At 45.2% G+C, this 18781-nt stretch overlaps 1 protein-coding gene across 1 annotated transcript in view; it reads right to left on the bottom strand.

The window, feature by feature from the left end:
* Window positions 1–7429: 7429 nt before the first annotated feature.
* The window catches only part of GSG1L (GSG1 like), a gene marked incomplete at its 3' end in the record, with an annotated part of 55988 nt that continues 44636 nt past the window's right edge, over window positions 7430–18781 (bottom strand). Inside the window, exons 6-8 of the mRNA XM_082006785.1 lie at window positions 15795–15862; window positions 8370–8547; window positions 7430–7856 (exon numbers count right to left, since the gene is read on the bottom strand). Coding sequence (XP_081862911.1) covers window positions 7430–7856; window positions 8370–8547; window positions 15795–15862 — 673 coding nt within the window. The remainder of the gene's footprint in view (window positions 7857–8369; window positions 8548–15794; window positions 15863–18781) is intronic.

Below are 18781 nucleotides of genomic sequence, written 5' to 3'. Positions count from 1 at the left end.
ATCTAGGCGTAAAAGGAAACATTTGCAGTTTGCGACTTTTTTCTTACTGACCAAGAAATTACTGGGAAATGGGAAAGCAAGGCCACAGACCTTCTGTCTGATGGCTCTCTAGTGTTCCCATTCTTACCTCCTGGTTGATGGAGAGGACTGACCATCCCAGTGATCAGCAGGGTAGGAGTTTCCCACCCTGGACTATTGCTTCCAACACTGCACGATCCTCCACCCCATAGCTCACTCCTTTGGCTTTAATTAGGAGGGGAAGAGCCACAACCTCATGATCTGCTAGCAGCCTTCCCAAGGTCTCAGTTATACAGTGAGGCCACAGTGAAATCCTGCTCTTAGCTTCCAACTTGCTCAAGGTCTCTTTGGTGTCACTAGAATCAACTTGACTCACAAATTCTTGGTGCACATCTCAGCTCTGTTGCTCGTGGGCCTTCCAAAAATGTCAGCATGCAGAGATTTTGTGCAGCTTTCCCAAGAGGGTGGGCATTCTGGGGAACCACAAGCCTAAAGAGATGTCTCAGAGATACATTTAACACGTGCTCAACTGTTTCCCCTTATAAGTGATCTGTTGTTTCAGAGCTCGGTTGCTTGTGTTCAGTAGTTTATCTGGATCTAGCTGGAAAAGGAGCCTCACAGCGGTTTTTGGGAGTTCACCGTGCTGGGCTAAGTGTGCAGAGGTGAATGTCGGAAAACGCTAAAGGAACTTAGAAATAGCCGTGCCTCCATCTTCTCGGCAAAGCAGCCGGTTGCTACCTGAAAGTCGTCTGGCCTTGGAGGAGGGGTGGGTGCGGTGCTAAAGAGAAGCTTTAGATCTGGATACTGCATCTCGGAGCCATTGTAAGGGCCGGGAGGAGCCTGGCGCTCAGCTTGAGTGCGTGAGCCCAGCTGAGTCTTACGGACAGAACTGATCTCCAAGCTGTATCCCCGTCAGTACAGCTGGAGATGTTGGTCAAAGGCTCAGATGGAAAGCAAGCGTGGTGTGCATGAGGGTAGGGAATACGGAAGAAGCTGCTATGGCTGTGAAGGTTTCTCAGGCAAATGACTCTTCACCCAAGGGGAGCATTGTACTTTGGGTGAAGAGATGGTTCCTGTGGTAAAGATAATGAACGGGGAGCAGTTGAGCCCTTTTATCTTTTTCACTAAGCTTTCTCTTCTGCCTGATGGCAGCATAAGGTGGCTGCCAGAATAGCCGTTTCTGTCTGTAACAAGCTGGGGAAAGAACTTTCATCCTGAGCAAAAGAGAGCTTTCATCTTTCATCAGAACGGGCGAGGACTGAGGCAGCAGCGGCGCAGCAGCTTTACTGAGCGTACAGAGCGGTTGGCAAAAATGACTCAGCCAGCACCGCGAGCTGAGCTGAGGCACTGAGGGCTGCCGCCCTGCTTGCTTACAAGTGTGGCTTGGCAAGCGTAAAACACTGATGGTGCTGTTCCTGCCTGTTACTCATGGCGCTCTGCTCCCATTCGTCAAAGATTTTCCTGGCTGCTTTCTGCAATTACACACCTTTTTCTTCAACCTCACAAAAGTCAGACCAGGTTACACAGGGCTTCATCCAGTTCGGCCTGGAAAACCTCGAGGGATGGAGGCTGCACAACCTCTCAGGGCAATCTGTTTTAATACTTGACTGTCCTAATAGGGAGAAGTTTTTCCTTTGACACGTGATAATCTATACTTTCCATGGCTGGTTAAAGGCCTAGATCAGTGCGGATAACACTTCTGGCCTGGCAGAAAGGTCACCTCTGCTGTAGTCATCTCGCTGTATAATAACAAGTTCAGTCTCCCAACTATAATTTCAGATTTGCAGATTAGCGGCTGTCTTACGATCTGCCTCTTTCCTGGTCTGCTGGAGGCACTGCTAAAAATAAAGTAGCAAAGCTTCCTGAAATGGGATAAGCCTAAACAGTGGTAAAAACTAATCTACAATGAATGTCAGTTCTGGCTCGTTTCCAAAGGAGTGTTTTTGGATGGCTTGCTATATACTGGAAATTGTTTGGTAAGGATTAGTTGGTGAACAGATGAATCAAACTGACATTTCCATTACCAGGAAGAGATCTGTCTGTGGCCAGAATTCATGGAAAAGTACGTGGGATGATAGTAAGACTTTTCATTTTGTTTTATATTGTCAGAGAAGTGAAATCACTCCTATTATTCATCTCTCTGGGGTGGTAACGTATCTGAATATTGACACAAAATGGGAGATCTGATCAAAACCCACTGACCCAGGAAGACATTCATATGTATTTTAATCACCCTCTTCAGGGCATTGAGAAAATGTACCCTTCACAATAAATCTGCAAGAAGCTAAGGTCTGCACTTCTCAGTACCGTACTTGAGTAGGTCAGTGCATGTTCTGTCCTTGAGTATTCTACCCGAAGTCCTTTGGGATCCCCCAGTGTCGCTCTTTTTCCTGGTTAAGGACCGAGGGAGATCTGCACCTTGGTCATCTGCTTGTAGGTTGAGACTAAGGGCCGGGGGACGACTTGTTGGACCCTTGTTTGCCTGTCAAACTCCCAAGGGCAGGAGAGGTTCGTAGGGGAGGGCTCCAGCTCATGGGGGAAAAAGTAGCCACCTACGGAAACATACGGATCTGAGAAATGGAAGAGAGTCTCCAGAGGCAGTTTCACCTTGGGAAACAAAGATTGTAGATTTAATATGAAAATTACTGAGTTCAAGTTGAATTGGAGTGTGCAAGAAGAACTAGGTATATAAATGTATAGAAAACACATCATGAGAAGCAGGCGCTCATGCAGGGAGAATGGAGAAGGGCTTAATGGTAATTAATGGTATCGCCCAAACCCCTGTGACTCAGATTTCAGGACAGATAATGCTGATAATTAATATTAAGATGTTGACAGTTGCCTAAACTAATTCTGCTGTATTTTAAGTCATAAACCAGACTTGTTTTGCAGAAACCGTTCACATTATGCAGGGATATTGCTATTAACAGTACGAAGGGGTAAGCATGAGGTCATAAAGTGTAAGACTCAGTGACCCATTTTGACCACAGTTATGCATTAGAGATATTAATGAGAAGTCTGAAAAGTGAATTGGCAGTGCATGTAGATCTAACCACAGCAAAGGGCCCTCCAAAGCAGTGCCACGGAAACTTTGCCATTTATCTTCTTTATCCACTGATGCAGATGTAAATTAAGTTTCTACAGGCTGATTAGCCAGTGAAGAGCTCCTGTCTAGATGGTCTCCCAGCACAGTGCTTCCGGGAGAAGAAAACTCCTCAGCTTTTCCTTTGGCGGATCTGATCTGCAAGCGATTCCAATGCAGGTTGTTTGTAAGGCTTCTTTCTTCTTTCTTTTTTTTTTTTTGTCATTGTTGTCAGATGTTCGTTGTATCGCAATGGTTTTGTTTTTGCAGCACAGGTTTTATTATTCAATTTCTTTTACTGGAATACTGTCTGATCAGAGAGGTTGGACCAGTTGACCTCCAGAGACTCTTTCCAGCCTAAACTATTCTGTGAGTCTATGACCAGTATGGATCAGGACTCTCTGTTTAACATAACTTATCTGCTGTGGAATCTGTTCTGCCAACAGAAGCCTACTGAGCCACAGCGTGGTGAATATTAATAGGTTGCTTATTTAATGCAATCAATCAGTACAAACTACAGACTGCCTGAGGCTGGAAAAAGTATTAATGTCCTCACACTTCTGGCTAGACATCTGCTCCTAGAGATGACACAGGGGAAGATAACCTGTGCCGTGGCTCTTAGGTCCTCGGGTTACATGCAGGGATGAATACATAACAGAGAGTGCATGTTACTTGAATAAGTGTAATGCTGATGAATCTCTGGTCTGGGTGTGACTGGAGAATAGCAAATGTAATGTCTGTAGTTAAGAAAGGAAAGAAAAAATCATTTGGTCTGGTATTGGGTCTTCAGACTTGCAAGTACATGTTCAAGGAAAAAATAGGTTTATATAGTTTAATGGAGAATAGATGGAATGCAACATGGATTTATAGACTAATTTTTCACTATGTGTCTGATTGCCTTCTCTGCCTGTCTCTGTGAAGATGATAACATTTTTGGAGTGAAGGCTTATTTAGGCTAAGGAGCAATGCAGGCACGGTGCAAATCAGTACGAATTGTCCAAGACGAACAATGGCTGAATATTTTTAACAGTCAGAATAATGGGGCTGTGTAATTGCCTTTCTGTCTGAATACCAGGCAGCAAGACCTAAGGTCTTAAGACAGAGCATGCTTGTAACAGTACACATTTCTGGCAAGCGCAGGAAGTTAAAAGTGAAAGTAAAAAAATGCTTTCAGGCAATTTAAGATATTTAAGATACTGCTGTTAAATATTCTGTTACGCTGACTCAGTTTTGTTGCCCTCTAAGGAAAAGGGCTCTTTCTGCAGGTGTAGACATTCAGCCTTCACCCTCCTGTTCTCTTAGGAGTGGGTGACTATAGAAATAAAAACAGACTGGACGCAGAAAAGCTCTTCAGAATTGTGGGAAGACAGCTGTGTTTCTCTCCCCAGCAAACTTAGGTAAGCTAAGCTAGCAAGGAACGCTGAGGCTTGTAAAAGCATGAAGGAGTTGGCAATGCACAAGAATGCAAACAACAGGAAGCACTTCGGAAAATGAGTAGAGAATTAGTGGATTTTTCTCCCTGTAGAAAAATCAGGGAAGGTGGCCAAAGCGCTGGAGATGGTCACAAAGGTGCAGATAATGTAGTAGCTGAAGAACAAACCATCTTCAAAGAGGCGGAGCTGCCTTCAAGGTACAAACGCAGCAGAGGAAAAGAAGGAGGCCAGTCTGTAAAGCACAAAGGCAGTGGGCATGCCCTGTTGCTTTTTTCAGAGGTCCCCTGCAGCTGATCACTTGGGCTGCTGCGGCAGGTAGGGCACCCGGACAGACTCCAGCACTCAGAAGCTGCAGATGCCCAATAATAATGTATGGAAGGTCTGGCAAGACTGGCCAACTCCACTTGGATGCAAATAACCTGCAGGCTCCACAGGAATAGCTAAAAGCCGTGACTGTCAAAAGACCTAACGCACATCTCCAAAATGGGCAGAGGTGATTCGTGCCACAACTGATGCAGAAGGAGGACACTGAAACCTGAAAGGGACCCAGAACTGACAGGACCTGACAGAACCAGCCTTGATGATGCAAGGCTAATAAAAATAATTCAGAGACCGATGCTGGACCTTGTTACTAGTAGGCGTGAGGAGAACAAGGCTAAAAGAGATAACCTGAGTATGTTGTCTGGCCTCATGAGCATGAGAAGCCACAGAAACTGTTCTCATCGGAAGATTTTACAGGCGGAGAGGGTGGGCAATACAGCATATGAAGGTTGATGCTGCTAGTACCTACATTGCGTTTTCCTCAGTTCTGTGTCCCCTGGAGATTCTGGGAAGCTCTGAAGAGACACCTCTGAGAGAGTCGGGGGTCAGGTCTGTCATAGAAAGGGAAGTCTGAAGCAGTGCCTACGTGAGTTCTGTGAGAGGAGGGCCGGCCTATTCCCACCCATCTGAACCGAAGGGACACATTTTCCTGCAAAAAAAGAGCTGTGAAAGCAGAACATAAATACTTACAGGAAGGGTTGTGAGACACAGACATCCCCTCCACAGTGCATGGAGCCTTCCAGATGATTTGCCATAATCCACCGCAGTGCTCACTGGGGTGTGTGATTTGCTCTGAGGGGACACTGCGTCTCCAGCGACTCCGTCCATCTGACGTGCACCTCTGTGCCCACCTACGAAGGGAGCTGGCTGGAGGGAGGCATCCTTTTCCCAGTCCCTTGCTTTGGTTCTGTGACCGCCCCGAGGGCAGGCACTGGACACAGCCCTGTGTATTGCCTGTAGCTACCTGGTAGTTTGCCAGATACGGCTGTAGACCTTGGCTGTAGCGTGGTACGGAGAGGCTACATGGGCAGAGTATGCGCCTGTGTCTGCACATCAGCTTGTAAGTCAATAAAATGCTAATAATAAGGAGCTTAAAAAAATGTATTTGTAGGCCCAGCAGAGAACAGTGTAGGTTCATCATGCTGAAAGACAGGTAGGATCTCTCATACAAATGTCAACACATCCTTATGCAGAAGAGTGTGTCCTCTCAGTGTACTGCCCCTTCCCATCCTCCAAAGATGTCTGGAGCTGTGGTGACACGAGGAATGATCTGCCTTTTTTTTTTTTTTCTCCTCCCCCCTGTTGTTTTTGGAATAACCTTAAGTGGATTATATCCCAGCAGAGGGAAAGGTAGGCTGAACTCACAGGTTACCCTTTTGCTCATCTTGCCATCCTCAGTGGCCTGGCAGGGAGCAGCAGCATTGTGCAGGATGGACATGGTCTGGGTTTTGATGTTATTTGTCACATCGAGACCAGAGAAATGACTGTTTCCAAGAAGTGTCAATGACTCTGAAAGTGGGTGGGTGAACCAGTAGGGTAGGGAAGCAGTATCTTCCGTTGGTACTGAGCAAAATGGCACAAGAACATCCCTCCACCCCTCCATCCCCACCAGATCTTTACAAAATGAGCTACAAGGCCAGCCCCGTGAGCAGAACCTGATGGATGAACAACAGTTGCACTTTGCTGTGTCCGAGATGGAGAGGAAGAAGCTCCAGGGCCATTTTCCTCTGTGTCCTCCATGACCAGCAGCCTCCTTCCCTTGGGGCAGGCCCCATAACAGCGGGCACCTTGTGGGGCCTTTCGGCATCATTGTCATGGGAAGGCACAGCACAGTTTTTAACACAAGTGAGCTGGTCTGTCGGCTCAGTCATCAGAGGTTGGGAGAGATGTGGGTCACAGACCTGTTTCACTGTTGGGTTGGTGATTTAGGGGCATATTGCACGCTCTTATGCCCTGGCCCCCAGTTAGAATGGAGACCTGCTTGGCTGCCCTGCAGCTACTGACCTCCGCGCCCTGGTTTTCTTCCCGTGTAACCCAGGATCGTGGGCAGAGGAGGGTGGTTTGCTGCATGCCTAGGTCCCGTCTCAGTGTGTATTCAAGTTGTGATTGTTGGATTGATTTGATGTGCAAAGCTTCTTTAGAAAATAAATAAATAAAAAGAACAGGCACCATTTTCTAACAAGTAATGTCATTTAATGAATGATACTCTAGAAAATAGAAACTACCCAGATGCTGGTTGATCTGTTTGGGGCTGGAGGAAGGCCCTTTCTTGGATATACAATGCCTTCTCTGGATTATTTTATCAGCATTTGTAGTTGCTGGAAACAAAGAAATGTTCGTATATTGTAAGAGACACTAAGGGAGCAATTTTTTTCTAAAATGTGGGTAATATGCAGAATGCCTTCCCACCCTGTCTTATTGGGCAAGTGGCATGAAGGGCTCAGAGCTCACCAGTATCTTTACAGATGTTTCATACCTAAAAGGGATGGACTCAACCAACGGTACCTACCACAGTTCAGTCCTCTAAAATCATCGGAGACCTCTCACTTTGCAGAGCATCTTGTGGGCTCTGGTGTTATTGCACCTCTTTCTGGGTGCTTTTCTGCACGTGTTGTGTCTCTTCCCTCAAAGTCTGGCTGCTAATTCCAGGGAATATGCTTTTCAGAATGTCACAGTACACCGTGTACAGCTCTGGGTCTATTTTGGGCTTGGGCAGAGATCGGGAGTTGCAGGCCTGTTCAGTGACTGAGTGCTGTAGCAAGTAGACATCGCTGAAGAGTGCAGTTAGAATCTTGTGTGCAGCCTTGTAAGGGTCATCTTCAAACTGCACCATTGCCTTGAGCTCCATCAGGGTGTAGCCGTTGTAACGCTTGCTGTCTTCGGCCAGAGGCTGCACAGTCTCACCAATGTGCCTCACTTTCCACTTCAGGCATTTCAGTTCTTCTTTTACATCCTCTAGTTCTTTCTCCATGGCTTGGAATTCCTTCGTGGTTACAAATCTCCTGCCAAGGAAAGAAGTGGCAGACACAGTGTGGAGTTCAGAGGCTCACAGGAGTGAAATCAACCCAGCTTGTCTGCGGTTGGACCACAGAGCCTGAGGTTTGGGAAGGGAGATACCGGCCATGTCACTGAATACCATCCCCAGCTCTCGCCTGTCAGGCTTCATAGTAACAGCAGAGGTTCTCTCTGCTAGTATAGGGAGAGATGTGCTTTCTCATTTGGAAGGAAATGAGGCACCTTGAAACTGTGCTGTTGGAGGAGCTGAGGTTGATAACCTGGCCCAGGGATGGTCTGTAATCAGGTCTGGAGAGCTAAATGAATGTATGGAAAATACGGTGTTTTGCTTCTTGGATAACAGGGTTTAGTGGGAGCACAGGGTAGTTGCTGGAAAACAAACACCTGGAACATCTAAATCATAAAAGATACTTAACTTTTTTTTACAAGAGGCTCTTAATGACCCTGTACTAAGTTGAGTCATTTGAGGACTTAAACATGTGTATGATCTGGATACGTACCTTTCATGATCAGGATCTTCCAGATCTGATTCAAAACCCTTTCCTGTATTCTTTAACCCAGTTTTAGAGTAGCCAGGAGACTGGGAACTATCTTCAGGAGTCATTGTTGCTGGAGGCCTTGTGCTTTTCCTGGCTGGGGTCAGTGTGTGATCTGATGCTGAAGCTTGTACGTTTTGTGCTGTGTGAGGACAAAAAGTGTAGAAGGAAATTGCATTGATCCCTGGACTGACTGGAGAGGAGTCAGAGTATTGCTGTGGCTTGGCTGAGCTGGGTGTTAGACTGAGCCTGGGGCTGGCTAGGCAAGATGCTGGAATAGTCCTTGCTCCAAGTGGGCTGGAACACGATATTGCTAAATTTTTATCTCTTTGCTCAAGTGGTTGAGGGTTTGGTGATTCTCCTGGGGCCAATCTAGTGATGGAGGCAATGTCCAACAGGGTTTGATCCTGAACCATGGAGAACTGGCTGGTCGATTCTGATGAAAGTGAAGAGGAAGAGCTGCTTGATGTGTCGCTGGAAGAGCTTGACGTAGCGAATGGGGGTATTTTCTGAGCATTATGGTCACTCCTGTTCTTCTGTGTGCTAGTGGCATTTAGAGCTGGGTGTTGTGAAGCCCTAAAGAAAGACAAACACACACTTTTTTTTTTTTTCCTCTGGACTGGGCTAATGGCTTATAAGACAATTTTAGGCCTATTTTGGGACAATTTTTAAGCCTGTTTCCTATAACTGCGTTTCCCCGTAGGCTGATTTACTTCTCATGTCTGTGTAAAACCCTCTGCTTGTCATGTCCAACAACAAAGTGTTGGAGAATAAGGCACATAAATTCAGGACCAGTTCCTCCCTGGTGCCAACTGAGCATTTGTCAGCTATCATCAGTGTGATAATCACTGGCACATTAGTGTTCTCCTTCCCAAAAGTCATACAGCTCTGTGAGAAACAAGGATTTGGTGCTGGGGAAGGACAGAAAGGGAAGCAAGCTACTGGCATATTGACTGTGACAAATTCCAGTAAGAACGCAAAAGGATAAAACCTGGCTTGCAGGCTGCCACAGCACCTGCCCTTGGTCATCCCTGCAAAGTGTGAAGACCTACCTTCACCTTAGACCCACACGCTTTAGTCTTCTGGTAGCTCTGCATGGTTACCCAGTGAAATAGGGGAAAAATAAATAAATAGGCAAGATAAAAACAGAAGGGCAGCACAGAATGACATAATTGTTCCTGTGGTGACATTGTAGGACATTTCTTTTGTACAGCTCAGTGTGTTAAGGACTTTTCTTCCCCCACCTAAGCTGTAGACTGTGTACAGGGCTGACCAGCTATTCTAGGTGTCTGGAAATGCCAACTGTATGGGATGCCAGACTACCCCTCCTGAATATTGCTTCCCGTACTTTTCTCCTGGCTGCTGCCAGGCAGGAGAGATCTCAGTGCTCTTTTTTCTATGGCTAAGTTTTACTTAGTTTGGCAAGATTGATGGCAAGAGAAGAAGATGTACCCCTGTAGAATGGCATTGTCCTAATGGGTAGTGAATGCAGCTAGAAATGCCTTGACCTTGAAGGGGAACACAAACATACCCACTGTGCAGATCATGATTCAGGATTTCTAACAGCCAAAGGACATGACAAACTTTTGCAGCAATACCAGTGACCAAGTGAGTCTTCTTGTGCATCTGGTGTATTCGTATTCCTCTTGTGGTGGAAGACAGCAGAAAATCCTGGTCTGGATGGGTTATACAAGATCTAGTTCATTAAGTCCTGTCCTGTTAGTACCGGTGGCTTGAATTAGCTACGTATTCACTTCTCTGCCTCTCTGCACTTTTCTCAGTGTTGGATGTGATTAAATGCCAAATTTTTAAGGTCCTAAAGAGCATGCCTCACACCTATTGGCTTCACTAGTGTTAATTAAGGCCCTTGCTAGATCACTGCATAATTATCAGGTTTAAATCAAATTTAGAGTTTTTGTAATTGAAAAAGCAGACAATAATAGAGCTACTGCAGAAAAACAGAGCCAAAAAAGAAGTGTAAAATGAGTTATATGAAAGACAGGAGAAAATCAAGAACACACGCCCTACCCCAGAAGTGCCGTGCTTTCATAAATTGGCTGAACAAGGGTAGAAGACAAGAATTGCCAACTAGATATGAGGAAAAGCCCTTTCCCCCGAGGGTGTTCAAACACTGGTAGAGAGGCCAAGAGGGGTATTGGGATCTCCATCCTTGGAGGTATTCAGAACGCAGCTGGACAAGGAACTAAGCAGCCTGATCCAGCCTGGTCTAATGGACATGCTGTGAGCGAGGGACTGGACTAGAGCCCTCCAGAGGCCCTGTCCACCCTGTGTTATTCTGTGATTCAGTGATTCTGCCTAGCTATGAAAATAACCTGTTTCGCCCACAGTTTGCCTCTCTCCTTTCATTTTTCCCCCCTCCGAGTCCCATCTCACTATCCCTTGGAGCCTCTGGGCCGTCCCCTTCCATACTGACTTTATAGCGCCTGTTGCAGGAAAGTCCTTCATAAATAAAAAGGTCTTTAAAGGAAAAACAGTGCTACTTGCAGCCCTCTGGCTCAGCTGGGCTGCTACCCCTTCTTTGCCGAAGTCAGAGTCGGTAGCTCAGGCCTTTGAAAAGTGGGCTGTGGGCGTGAGGGTAGCTGGAGCCGGGCATCTCTGTTGTGGTGCCGTTGTAAATTGAGCTGCTGTTTCTCAGTCTCCCCTGAAAGCAAGGAGCGCTGGCTTGTAGCGTGTTTGGTCATGCCGTGGAGGCGTTCAGAAAGTTGGAATTTGGCACAGATGAAGCTGACTGTTCATTTCTCGCCAGAGAGACTCAGAAACCTGGTAAACGTGTGAGGATCTAGAGCCAGGGCTTCTGGCCGAGGAGCGCGTCCCCATGCCCCAGGGAGCAGGCAGATGGGGCGGGAGCTGTCTGTTGGTTCATGGGCTGGGAGGAGGAGTGGAAGAGGGTGATCTTCTGGCATCACAAAGAACACAAAATCGCTGGTTATTTAAATTGGAGCCGAATCTCAGCCCTTCCTTAATCTTCACTACAAACCCCCACATTCAGGAAATGCTTTCTGCTGTAGTGAAGGGTAGGAAACTTATTCTAGAGCAAACCCCATTTCAAGGCAACTAAAATAAAAACGTGTGTCGTAACTTTTTTGTTAAAAATATGTGTATTTGTCCTCAAATATCTTACAGTGTAAAACTATCTGAACATTAAGTGAGCAACAATCCCTACCTGCTTTCTGGAGGGAAAATATAATATGCACAGTAACTGAAAGGCTATTTGGGTGCGTATACAATATGAAAAACCTCATTACACATCTCCAGCAGTGTTGGACAGGGCTGGCTTTTTTGTGGTGGGTTTTGGGTTGATTTTTTTTTTTTTTTTTTTTTGCACAAATCCAGGATTAGCTGTAGGAGATGGAACATTTATTGAAAGATGCAATTTAAAAGAGTGACAGAAAACACGTTTCATAACTAATCTCACTGAAATTTATGTAAGAAATGTTTCCAATTCATCTGTGCACTGGAGAAAACAAAAAGTATTATAATCACTTTATTTTGCTCTCCTTTTCCACCCTTTAATTTTCACTGGCTGCAGTACTAAACATGGGACTGAATTTCCTTTTGTCATCACGCTTATCTCAGAAGCAGAGGAGCTGGTTGCTTAAGAAGCAATCTGAAGCTTGTTAAAGCAAAACGTCAGTCTGGATTTTAGCAGAGGTAAATGAGGACAGAACTGAGACCTCTAACTTTGGAGTTTCCTAGTGGGCAAGAGTTTGCCCGAAGACAGGAATGCAGTTCCCATTGCTTTCAATATAGCAAGGCTGGATCTTAGATCTGTAACCACATGCTTTATCAGAGGGTTTTTTTTTCCACCTGTTTTTATGTAGTGAATCACTATGAACTGAATAAATTACAGGAGGAATTGCAAGACCTGGAGTTGAAATCAATGCTGACATGAAATAGGAAGGTGATTGCAGCTGTCAGGTACCTCCACAAGGCGAAACCTTGACTCAACTTTGAGCGACACTTCAAATGCATCAAGCCCTTGTTGTCTGCCTTCTTCCAGCCCCGTGCTGCTCAGCATATAAAGCATGTTCCCCGTTGTCAGAGTGACCTTGTCTGCCGTCTGTGCCTTGCCCTCTCCAGCTGAGCTTGTGCAATAGGCTTTTTGTAGCACTGAATTTGGAGACATCTGAAAGTTGCCTGCAAATCCAGCACCACCTTCCTTCTGTGGCACTAGCAACCAAGAAAGAAACAGTGGATATTCTTTTTATATGAATCGTTTCCACCATGTTTTAAATTTAGAGTTCTTCTGATGATCTTGTTTGAATAGGAAAAAATGACAATATGCCTTACAGTGAAGCGCTGAGGGGCTGGTTGCATGTATCTTACTGTAGACAGCCAGGGGTGGGAGGATGGTAGAAGAGCTGTGGGATGGACCCAGGGGAAATGCCTGCAGGGTGATGATATGAGAATAAAATTATTTTTTTTAAAAGCCCCCTCTTTGTCAGGTGACCCTCCTAAAATGCCCACACTGCCAAAACAGTGACTGCATTATTTTTTTAATGCTGAATTAATTTTGAATAGTCTTTCAGTTTTCTACAAGAAGAGCTGGTGTCCTGGACCCTGGGTTTATCTGCCTCAAATAACAACCAAGGCTTTTAGCCACAGATGGTAAGAATATGCTGTTTCCTGCTCAGCTCTTCGCTCTTCTGAGCTACCCATCTCCTCTTCGGCTTTGCCACCATACTTGTCCCTCCTTGTCCTTTGTGACATTTCTCTCTTACCCCTTGTTCTACATCTGTCATCCATACCTCTCCCATCTGCCCTGTGGGTCCCAGGCACATTGATTTCAGCAGCAAGCTCATCATATTAATGCCTGGTGGTGGGAGAAGGCTGGAGGAGAGGGTAAAAGTGGCATGGACATACAGATGTCTGAAATCAGGTACAATTGCGTCTGGATCCTAATTACAGTAACCATTTCTCGGTAATAAATAACTGTGCAACAACAAAAAAAATCCTGATGTGAAACTTCTCCTTCTGTCATTTTTGTGTAGCGACTGTGCACAACTGAGATCTCCCAGCCCTGCACAGCTGAAAGAAAAAGTGGAGGCCTCCAAGGTCAACAGTGACAGCAACTAGACTATTAAGAGTGTTCAGAGCTTTGCATTGGAAATGCTAAGTTTGATATGAAAAAAAAATGACTGGGGATATTAGATGTATAGGGGCCAGCACCATATGTTTGCACAGGAAGGCAGCTTGTTGAGAGCAGAGGATGCCAATTTATAGCTAGAACACCCTGATGCTGTTCTTAGCCTGGCTCAGGCAAGTTTAAACCCTGTTAAAGGAAAATTATAGTTTAGTGATGGACATTAAAGGGTTTAATATAGAATTATCAAGACTAAATATTGCATTGCCCCGATCAAGACTCTCTGGAACCAAAATTCTGATGAAATTTATAATTTAAGGCCAGCCTCAAAACGGATAGCTTAGTCTCGCCAACAGAGGAACCTGGGATCCTGCCCTGGTGTTGGCCTGGCATAAGGCCCTTTGTGCTACCTGTGCTCTCACAGTGCTCCTGGGCTGCTCACAAACCTTTAATATTCCTTCTTCTGAAATCACCTGGCCAGTTGGTGTTTGTATTCTATGATTGCTTAGTCTTGTTCTTTTATTTAAAGCTTTTACTGTTTCACTCTACAGCGGCACTTCCCCAAAACCCTTGCCTGTCCACAAGGACCAGATGCCCTGTTTTGTCTTTGTGGAAGGACAGAATAAAAGCGTGATGCCTCAGGATGAGTGAATATTCCTTATATGCTGTTTGGTTCAAATTAGAACAGCCTCAGAGCATTTCGAAGTGAGGGCAGCTGACAAGTCCTCCAAGGAATGAAATGCTGGTTGAAGCGAAAAGCAGAAATAGCTTCTGATGGTAAGTCCTTGTGTCCTACTGGTACAGGACCACCTCTGTGTGAAGAGTTCAGAAAGACCTCAAGATGATCTGCCAGCATTTACCATCTGCCATCCTGAGCAGAAGTAATTAATGCTTTTTCCTCCCTATAAGCGTGAATAATGAAGATTCTGGAGCTTAAGTTGGATTCAAAAGTAAACTGTGAACAGAGAGCAGAACTTCACTCACGTCACTTTATTAATATTGATCAGATTTCATTACAGTAGGTAACTGATGTGAAGCTGAAACTTATGTAATATTGAAGAATGGCCACTGTTCTTTAGCCTGATACTGGACTTTGCAGTTTGCTTTTACAGTGCTGTCAGCAGACATATGGAGGTAAGCCCTGTGTCCTTTCAACTGAAGTACTGGGGCAGGGCCGGGGGTAGGAGTAGAAACACCTGATGTCAAGAATTGTTATTTGTTCTTTGAAACAAAGACCTTTGGACAGTCTTCATAATGAAATAAGCATGTTTGAGCACTAGCCAGTAGCTTGGTAGCTAGGGAATTTTCTTGGGAAATACGACCCGGATCAATTTTGTACTAACAGACATTTTCAGGACAGTAAAAATGAAGGATGTGGATCTACGTGTGGAAAGGTCCATAACTGACGTGACGTTTTCAAGGAGCAGGAGTTACCAAGTGAGCTGATCACAAACCAAGCTGGAGAGCAGTGCTAGCACTGTCATGCCTGTGGGGAGACCACCTGCAGTGACATTGGACTGGAGAGCTGTTCCACCAAGCTTCCATGAGTATGTGGCTGAGATGTGCATCTCAGCAAGATAGAGGCAGTAAAATGCTATGAAGTACCCGCATTTTAACAGCGCAGAGTCAGCAAGTCGCTTTCCCAAGTCTCCCTCTTGATGAATGAAGAATCATTTGCTTTCTTTGCAAGGAAATAGATGCATGAAACTGCACACATCTTTCCTGGAGAGTAAAGGAAAAGTATAGTATTCAGAGCAGGGCAGGAGCCATGCTCTGATACTGCTTTGTACATTGAACCACTGATTCCCATAGATTAAAGCAAGAATTTTTGCAAATGCTGAATAAAAGCATAGCAATTTTCTGAGTAAGTGCAAGAAATGGCATTAATTATACTAATGTTATTGTCTACCAAAGCTGCTTTCAATCATTTTTATATTCAATAGCATGCATTGTCATGAATTGGTGATAAATATAGGTGAAAAAATGTAGTGATAATGAAAGTTATACAGGTGTAAATTAGAGCATATTTTTAAACTACTATGAAGTCACAGCTTCTTGAGATAACATAAAATTATAGGATATGTGCACATCCTAAATTGAATCCTGGAGAATTTTGTACTGTTTGCATGCTAGTTGACTATCATTTGAGCAGTGCTGTCTGGGAAAGTTACAAACCTCTATTTCCATAGCTTCCTATTCCAGACCTTATCCTTAACCCCAAAGAGCCAGCGTGGGGACGGTACAAGCCATTGTGTATCGGACATATTCGAGCCATGGTCACTTACTATTTGGGGAGCAGCTATGGAGGCACTGTAACCTCAGGTCCCCAGCCTCAGCCCTCTCCTCCTCAGTCCTGGAAAAGAGAATACAGAAGTAGCACCTTTAACAGAAACAAAGGCTGCTCCCAAATGTACAGAAATGGAAGGGTCAAAATCAGTAAGAGTACAACATACCTGGGCTCCTCCATCTATAGCCAGCCAGGCCCATTATGGAGATCGTAATGGTCTCAGGAAGGACTTGGTTCCATTGGCTTTGCCCCTCTCGGGGGAAAGCTCATGTAAAGAGGCCGGGGGAATAGAAATGAGGGGCTCAGGGCTGCGTCTCTCCCACTCTTTCACTCTTCGGGATGAATCTAAGCGTCGGGAACTAACAGCATTGTACAGTACATGTGTGTTGGAAGTGGGTGTGTTGCTAGTGCTACACCATTTAAGTGCCAGTCCGTGTAATTTTCCAGAAGGAACAGCTCTGCGGATAAACCTTCCTGTGTTGCAGAATAAAGTACAGAATAAATCCAAGGCAGAACGTTATACTCATCCCTGTGTGCTAATGAGCGGTGAATAGTCAGATTGGAAATTCTTATTGATGTCCATATGAAAAGATACTGAGACTGTAAATGGGAGGTACGGTAGGTCAGTACCTTAAAACCTGTTCAGATATCTAGGTGACCAAGCAGGAAGTCAGAGCAAAAGGTTGGCATGTCTTTGGAAAGCATTGGTATGATCTGCACAATGTCTTGTATGAGTACAATGGAGTTAGAGAAAGCAAGCTGTGAGTAAGATACATCAGAGAAATGTAAAAAGAAAAGGAAAAAATAGCTCATGTGAATGATGGTTTGAAAAGTTCTGATTCTCATAGTCTTGGGAATAGTCCTGAGTTATTACCTCTGCAATAGCTTTGGTCCCGCCATCTGTGTCAAACGGCTCCTAGCTCTTCACAACTACATTTTCTATCCCTGCAGAGACATTTTGTCCGTACTGGTATCAATGGCAGCTTGAACTCAGTTCACTCTAGAACTTCACCAGTAGCATCTGCCTGATATTGGCTTGGTTTTGCAGATCAGAGTAAGGGCTCAGTCAGCAAGAAAAATGTGACATCAGCTGCAATGCCACAATGGGTGTTGATGGAGAGCTGCATGTGCTATGGATGAGTGAACTGTGGAAGGCTGAATTACTTACAACATTTATTTGCTAATTCGTATGTTGGTTTAACAGCACCTAATAAGTGAGATTTGCTTCACAGGGAGCAAAGAATTGGATATCAGACTGGAGACCGTCTCCCTCCGGTGCCAGGGAGGGCTAACCTCCTTACCTCTGTCTGCAGTGGCTTCAGTTCCAATGGGCCTCAACGCCCCTGGACTCACGCAGCCTGACCAGGCATGGATGCGTTTCCGAAAGCTGCTACTCGTTCTCCACTTGTCAACAGTAAAAGAGGGCAACGGGTGCTTCAAGTTTTCTCATATGACTTCACTGACATTTTATTCCTTGCTCATGGCAGTGACTAGCTCTCCATAGGAGCTCACCTGGAGCTGATTTCCACCCTGTCAGGGCCCCCATCCCTGACCCCAGGCCTCAGTCCGCACATACTCTCACCCCAAGCCTCCACGTTCTCTTGCCCTAGATCTTCCTCCCCATAGCTACAACTGTCCTTGTTCCAGCAGCTGTGACTATTGCCCCAGGGTCTCCATCTGCCTCGCTAGCACTTTCTGCCTTTCCCCCAGCACACCAAAGCAGCAGAGAGAAAAAATTTCATTCTTTACCTGGAATCAAAGTCCACCAGAGTTCTGGGAGCAGGGAAAGGTGGTGGGGAGTGGCTGGAAGGGGATATTTTAATATGTAAAAAAACGAGGGCAAGAAACTGGGGACAAACTTGGGAAAGACATTCAGCGTGAATAACCTAGCTGCACTGTCCCTTGCCTGAACGGATGTGATGGTAGTGTTGGTGTAGCAAATCGGCCTAAATGGGCGCAATTCTGCTGAATGTGTCCTAATTATTGCACAGCCATATGGGCAAAGCTGCTAAAACTGCTACGTCTACTGCTGATTTCTATCTTGCCTTCCTCTCACTGCCTTTTTAGAACGCCCAAACTAGATGGTTGCACATTTATTCAATATTACACTAAGAAAGCTGAAGATTTGGTAGTCCGGGTGCACTGAAGTTAGTGCTCCACTGGAAGAGTTACCCCAGTTCCCTGCTTGTGGGCCTTATTTTCTCATGGCCTTACGGGTACGCTTGTGCAGGGCAGGGAGGAAAGTGTGGGATGGCACGGCATGACTCCATTGTCGAGCAGCTACATCTCTGTGGCACCAGCCAGTGGCAAAGGGACAGCGGTCCTGGAACACTGTCTGTGTGCTGCAGGGTATTACAGAAGCCAAATAGCTGGGCAGTGGAAGAGGAGAAGGTCCTGGCACGTTGACGTTCCTTTAGCTGCCTGTCATATATAGCTTACCAGACTATAGGAGAGAACAAAGAATCCCTGTCCCTTTAACTTATCTGGAAGGATCCTCAGAGCAAAGGAAGCAGAAAGGTGCGTGGAGGGTTCCTCCTCTGCTAGCTGGGGTGAACTGTAGACAATGGACCATGCTCAAGATCGTATGGGGCAAGAGTATTCATAGGAAAGAGCAGAAAGAGAAATTGAGAGGGAATGGAGAGATGTATTATGAATTGACACCTAATAAACTAAAAAATTTGAAAAAGATAAGCATAAGTTATATACAAATATTCAGGTAAAAGGAAAACCAGAGAAAAGAGGAGGACAACCAATAACAGGATAAAGACTGAAAGCTGACAAGTTGCAGGTAATTCAACTGATAATTTTACAGAACACAATACATTAATAAAACCTCCATGCCTGTATCAATTACTTGCTCTGCTTAGAGTTACTTAGAGGGCTCTCATATTGCTTATATTTGAAATGCTGTAGTACCTTTTGATTTTATGTTGTGAACTACATAGTCTATTTTGTCTGGACTTTACAAAGTATCCCAAGGAAATA

Source organism: Phaethon aethereus, assembly GCF_964289735.1.
Source record: "Phaethon aethereus genome assembly, chromosome: 15".
In the NCBI taxonomy this organism is placed as follows: domain Eukaryota; kingdom Metazoa; phylum Chordata; class Aves; order Phaethontiformes; family Phaethontidae; genus Phaethon; species Phaethon aethereus.
This window is presented reverse-complemented; position numbering and strand designations above follow the sequence as displayed.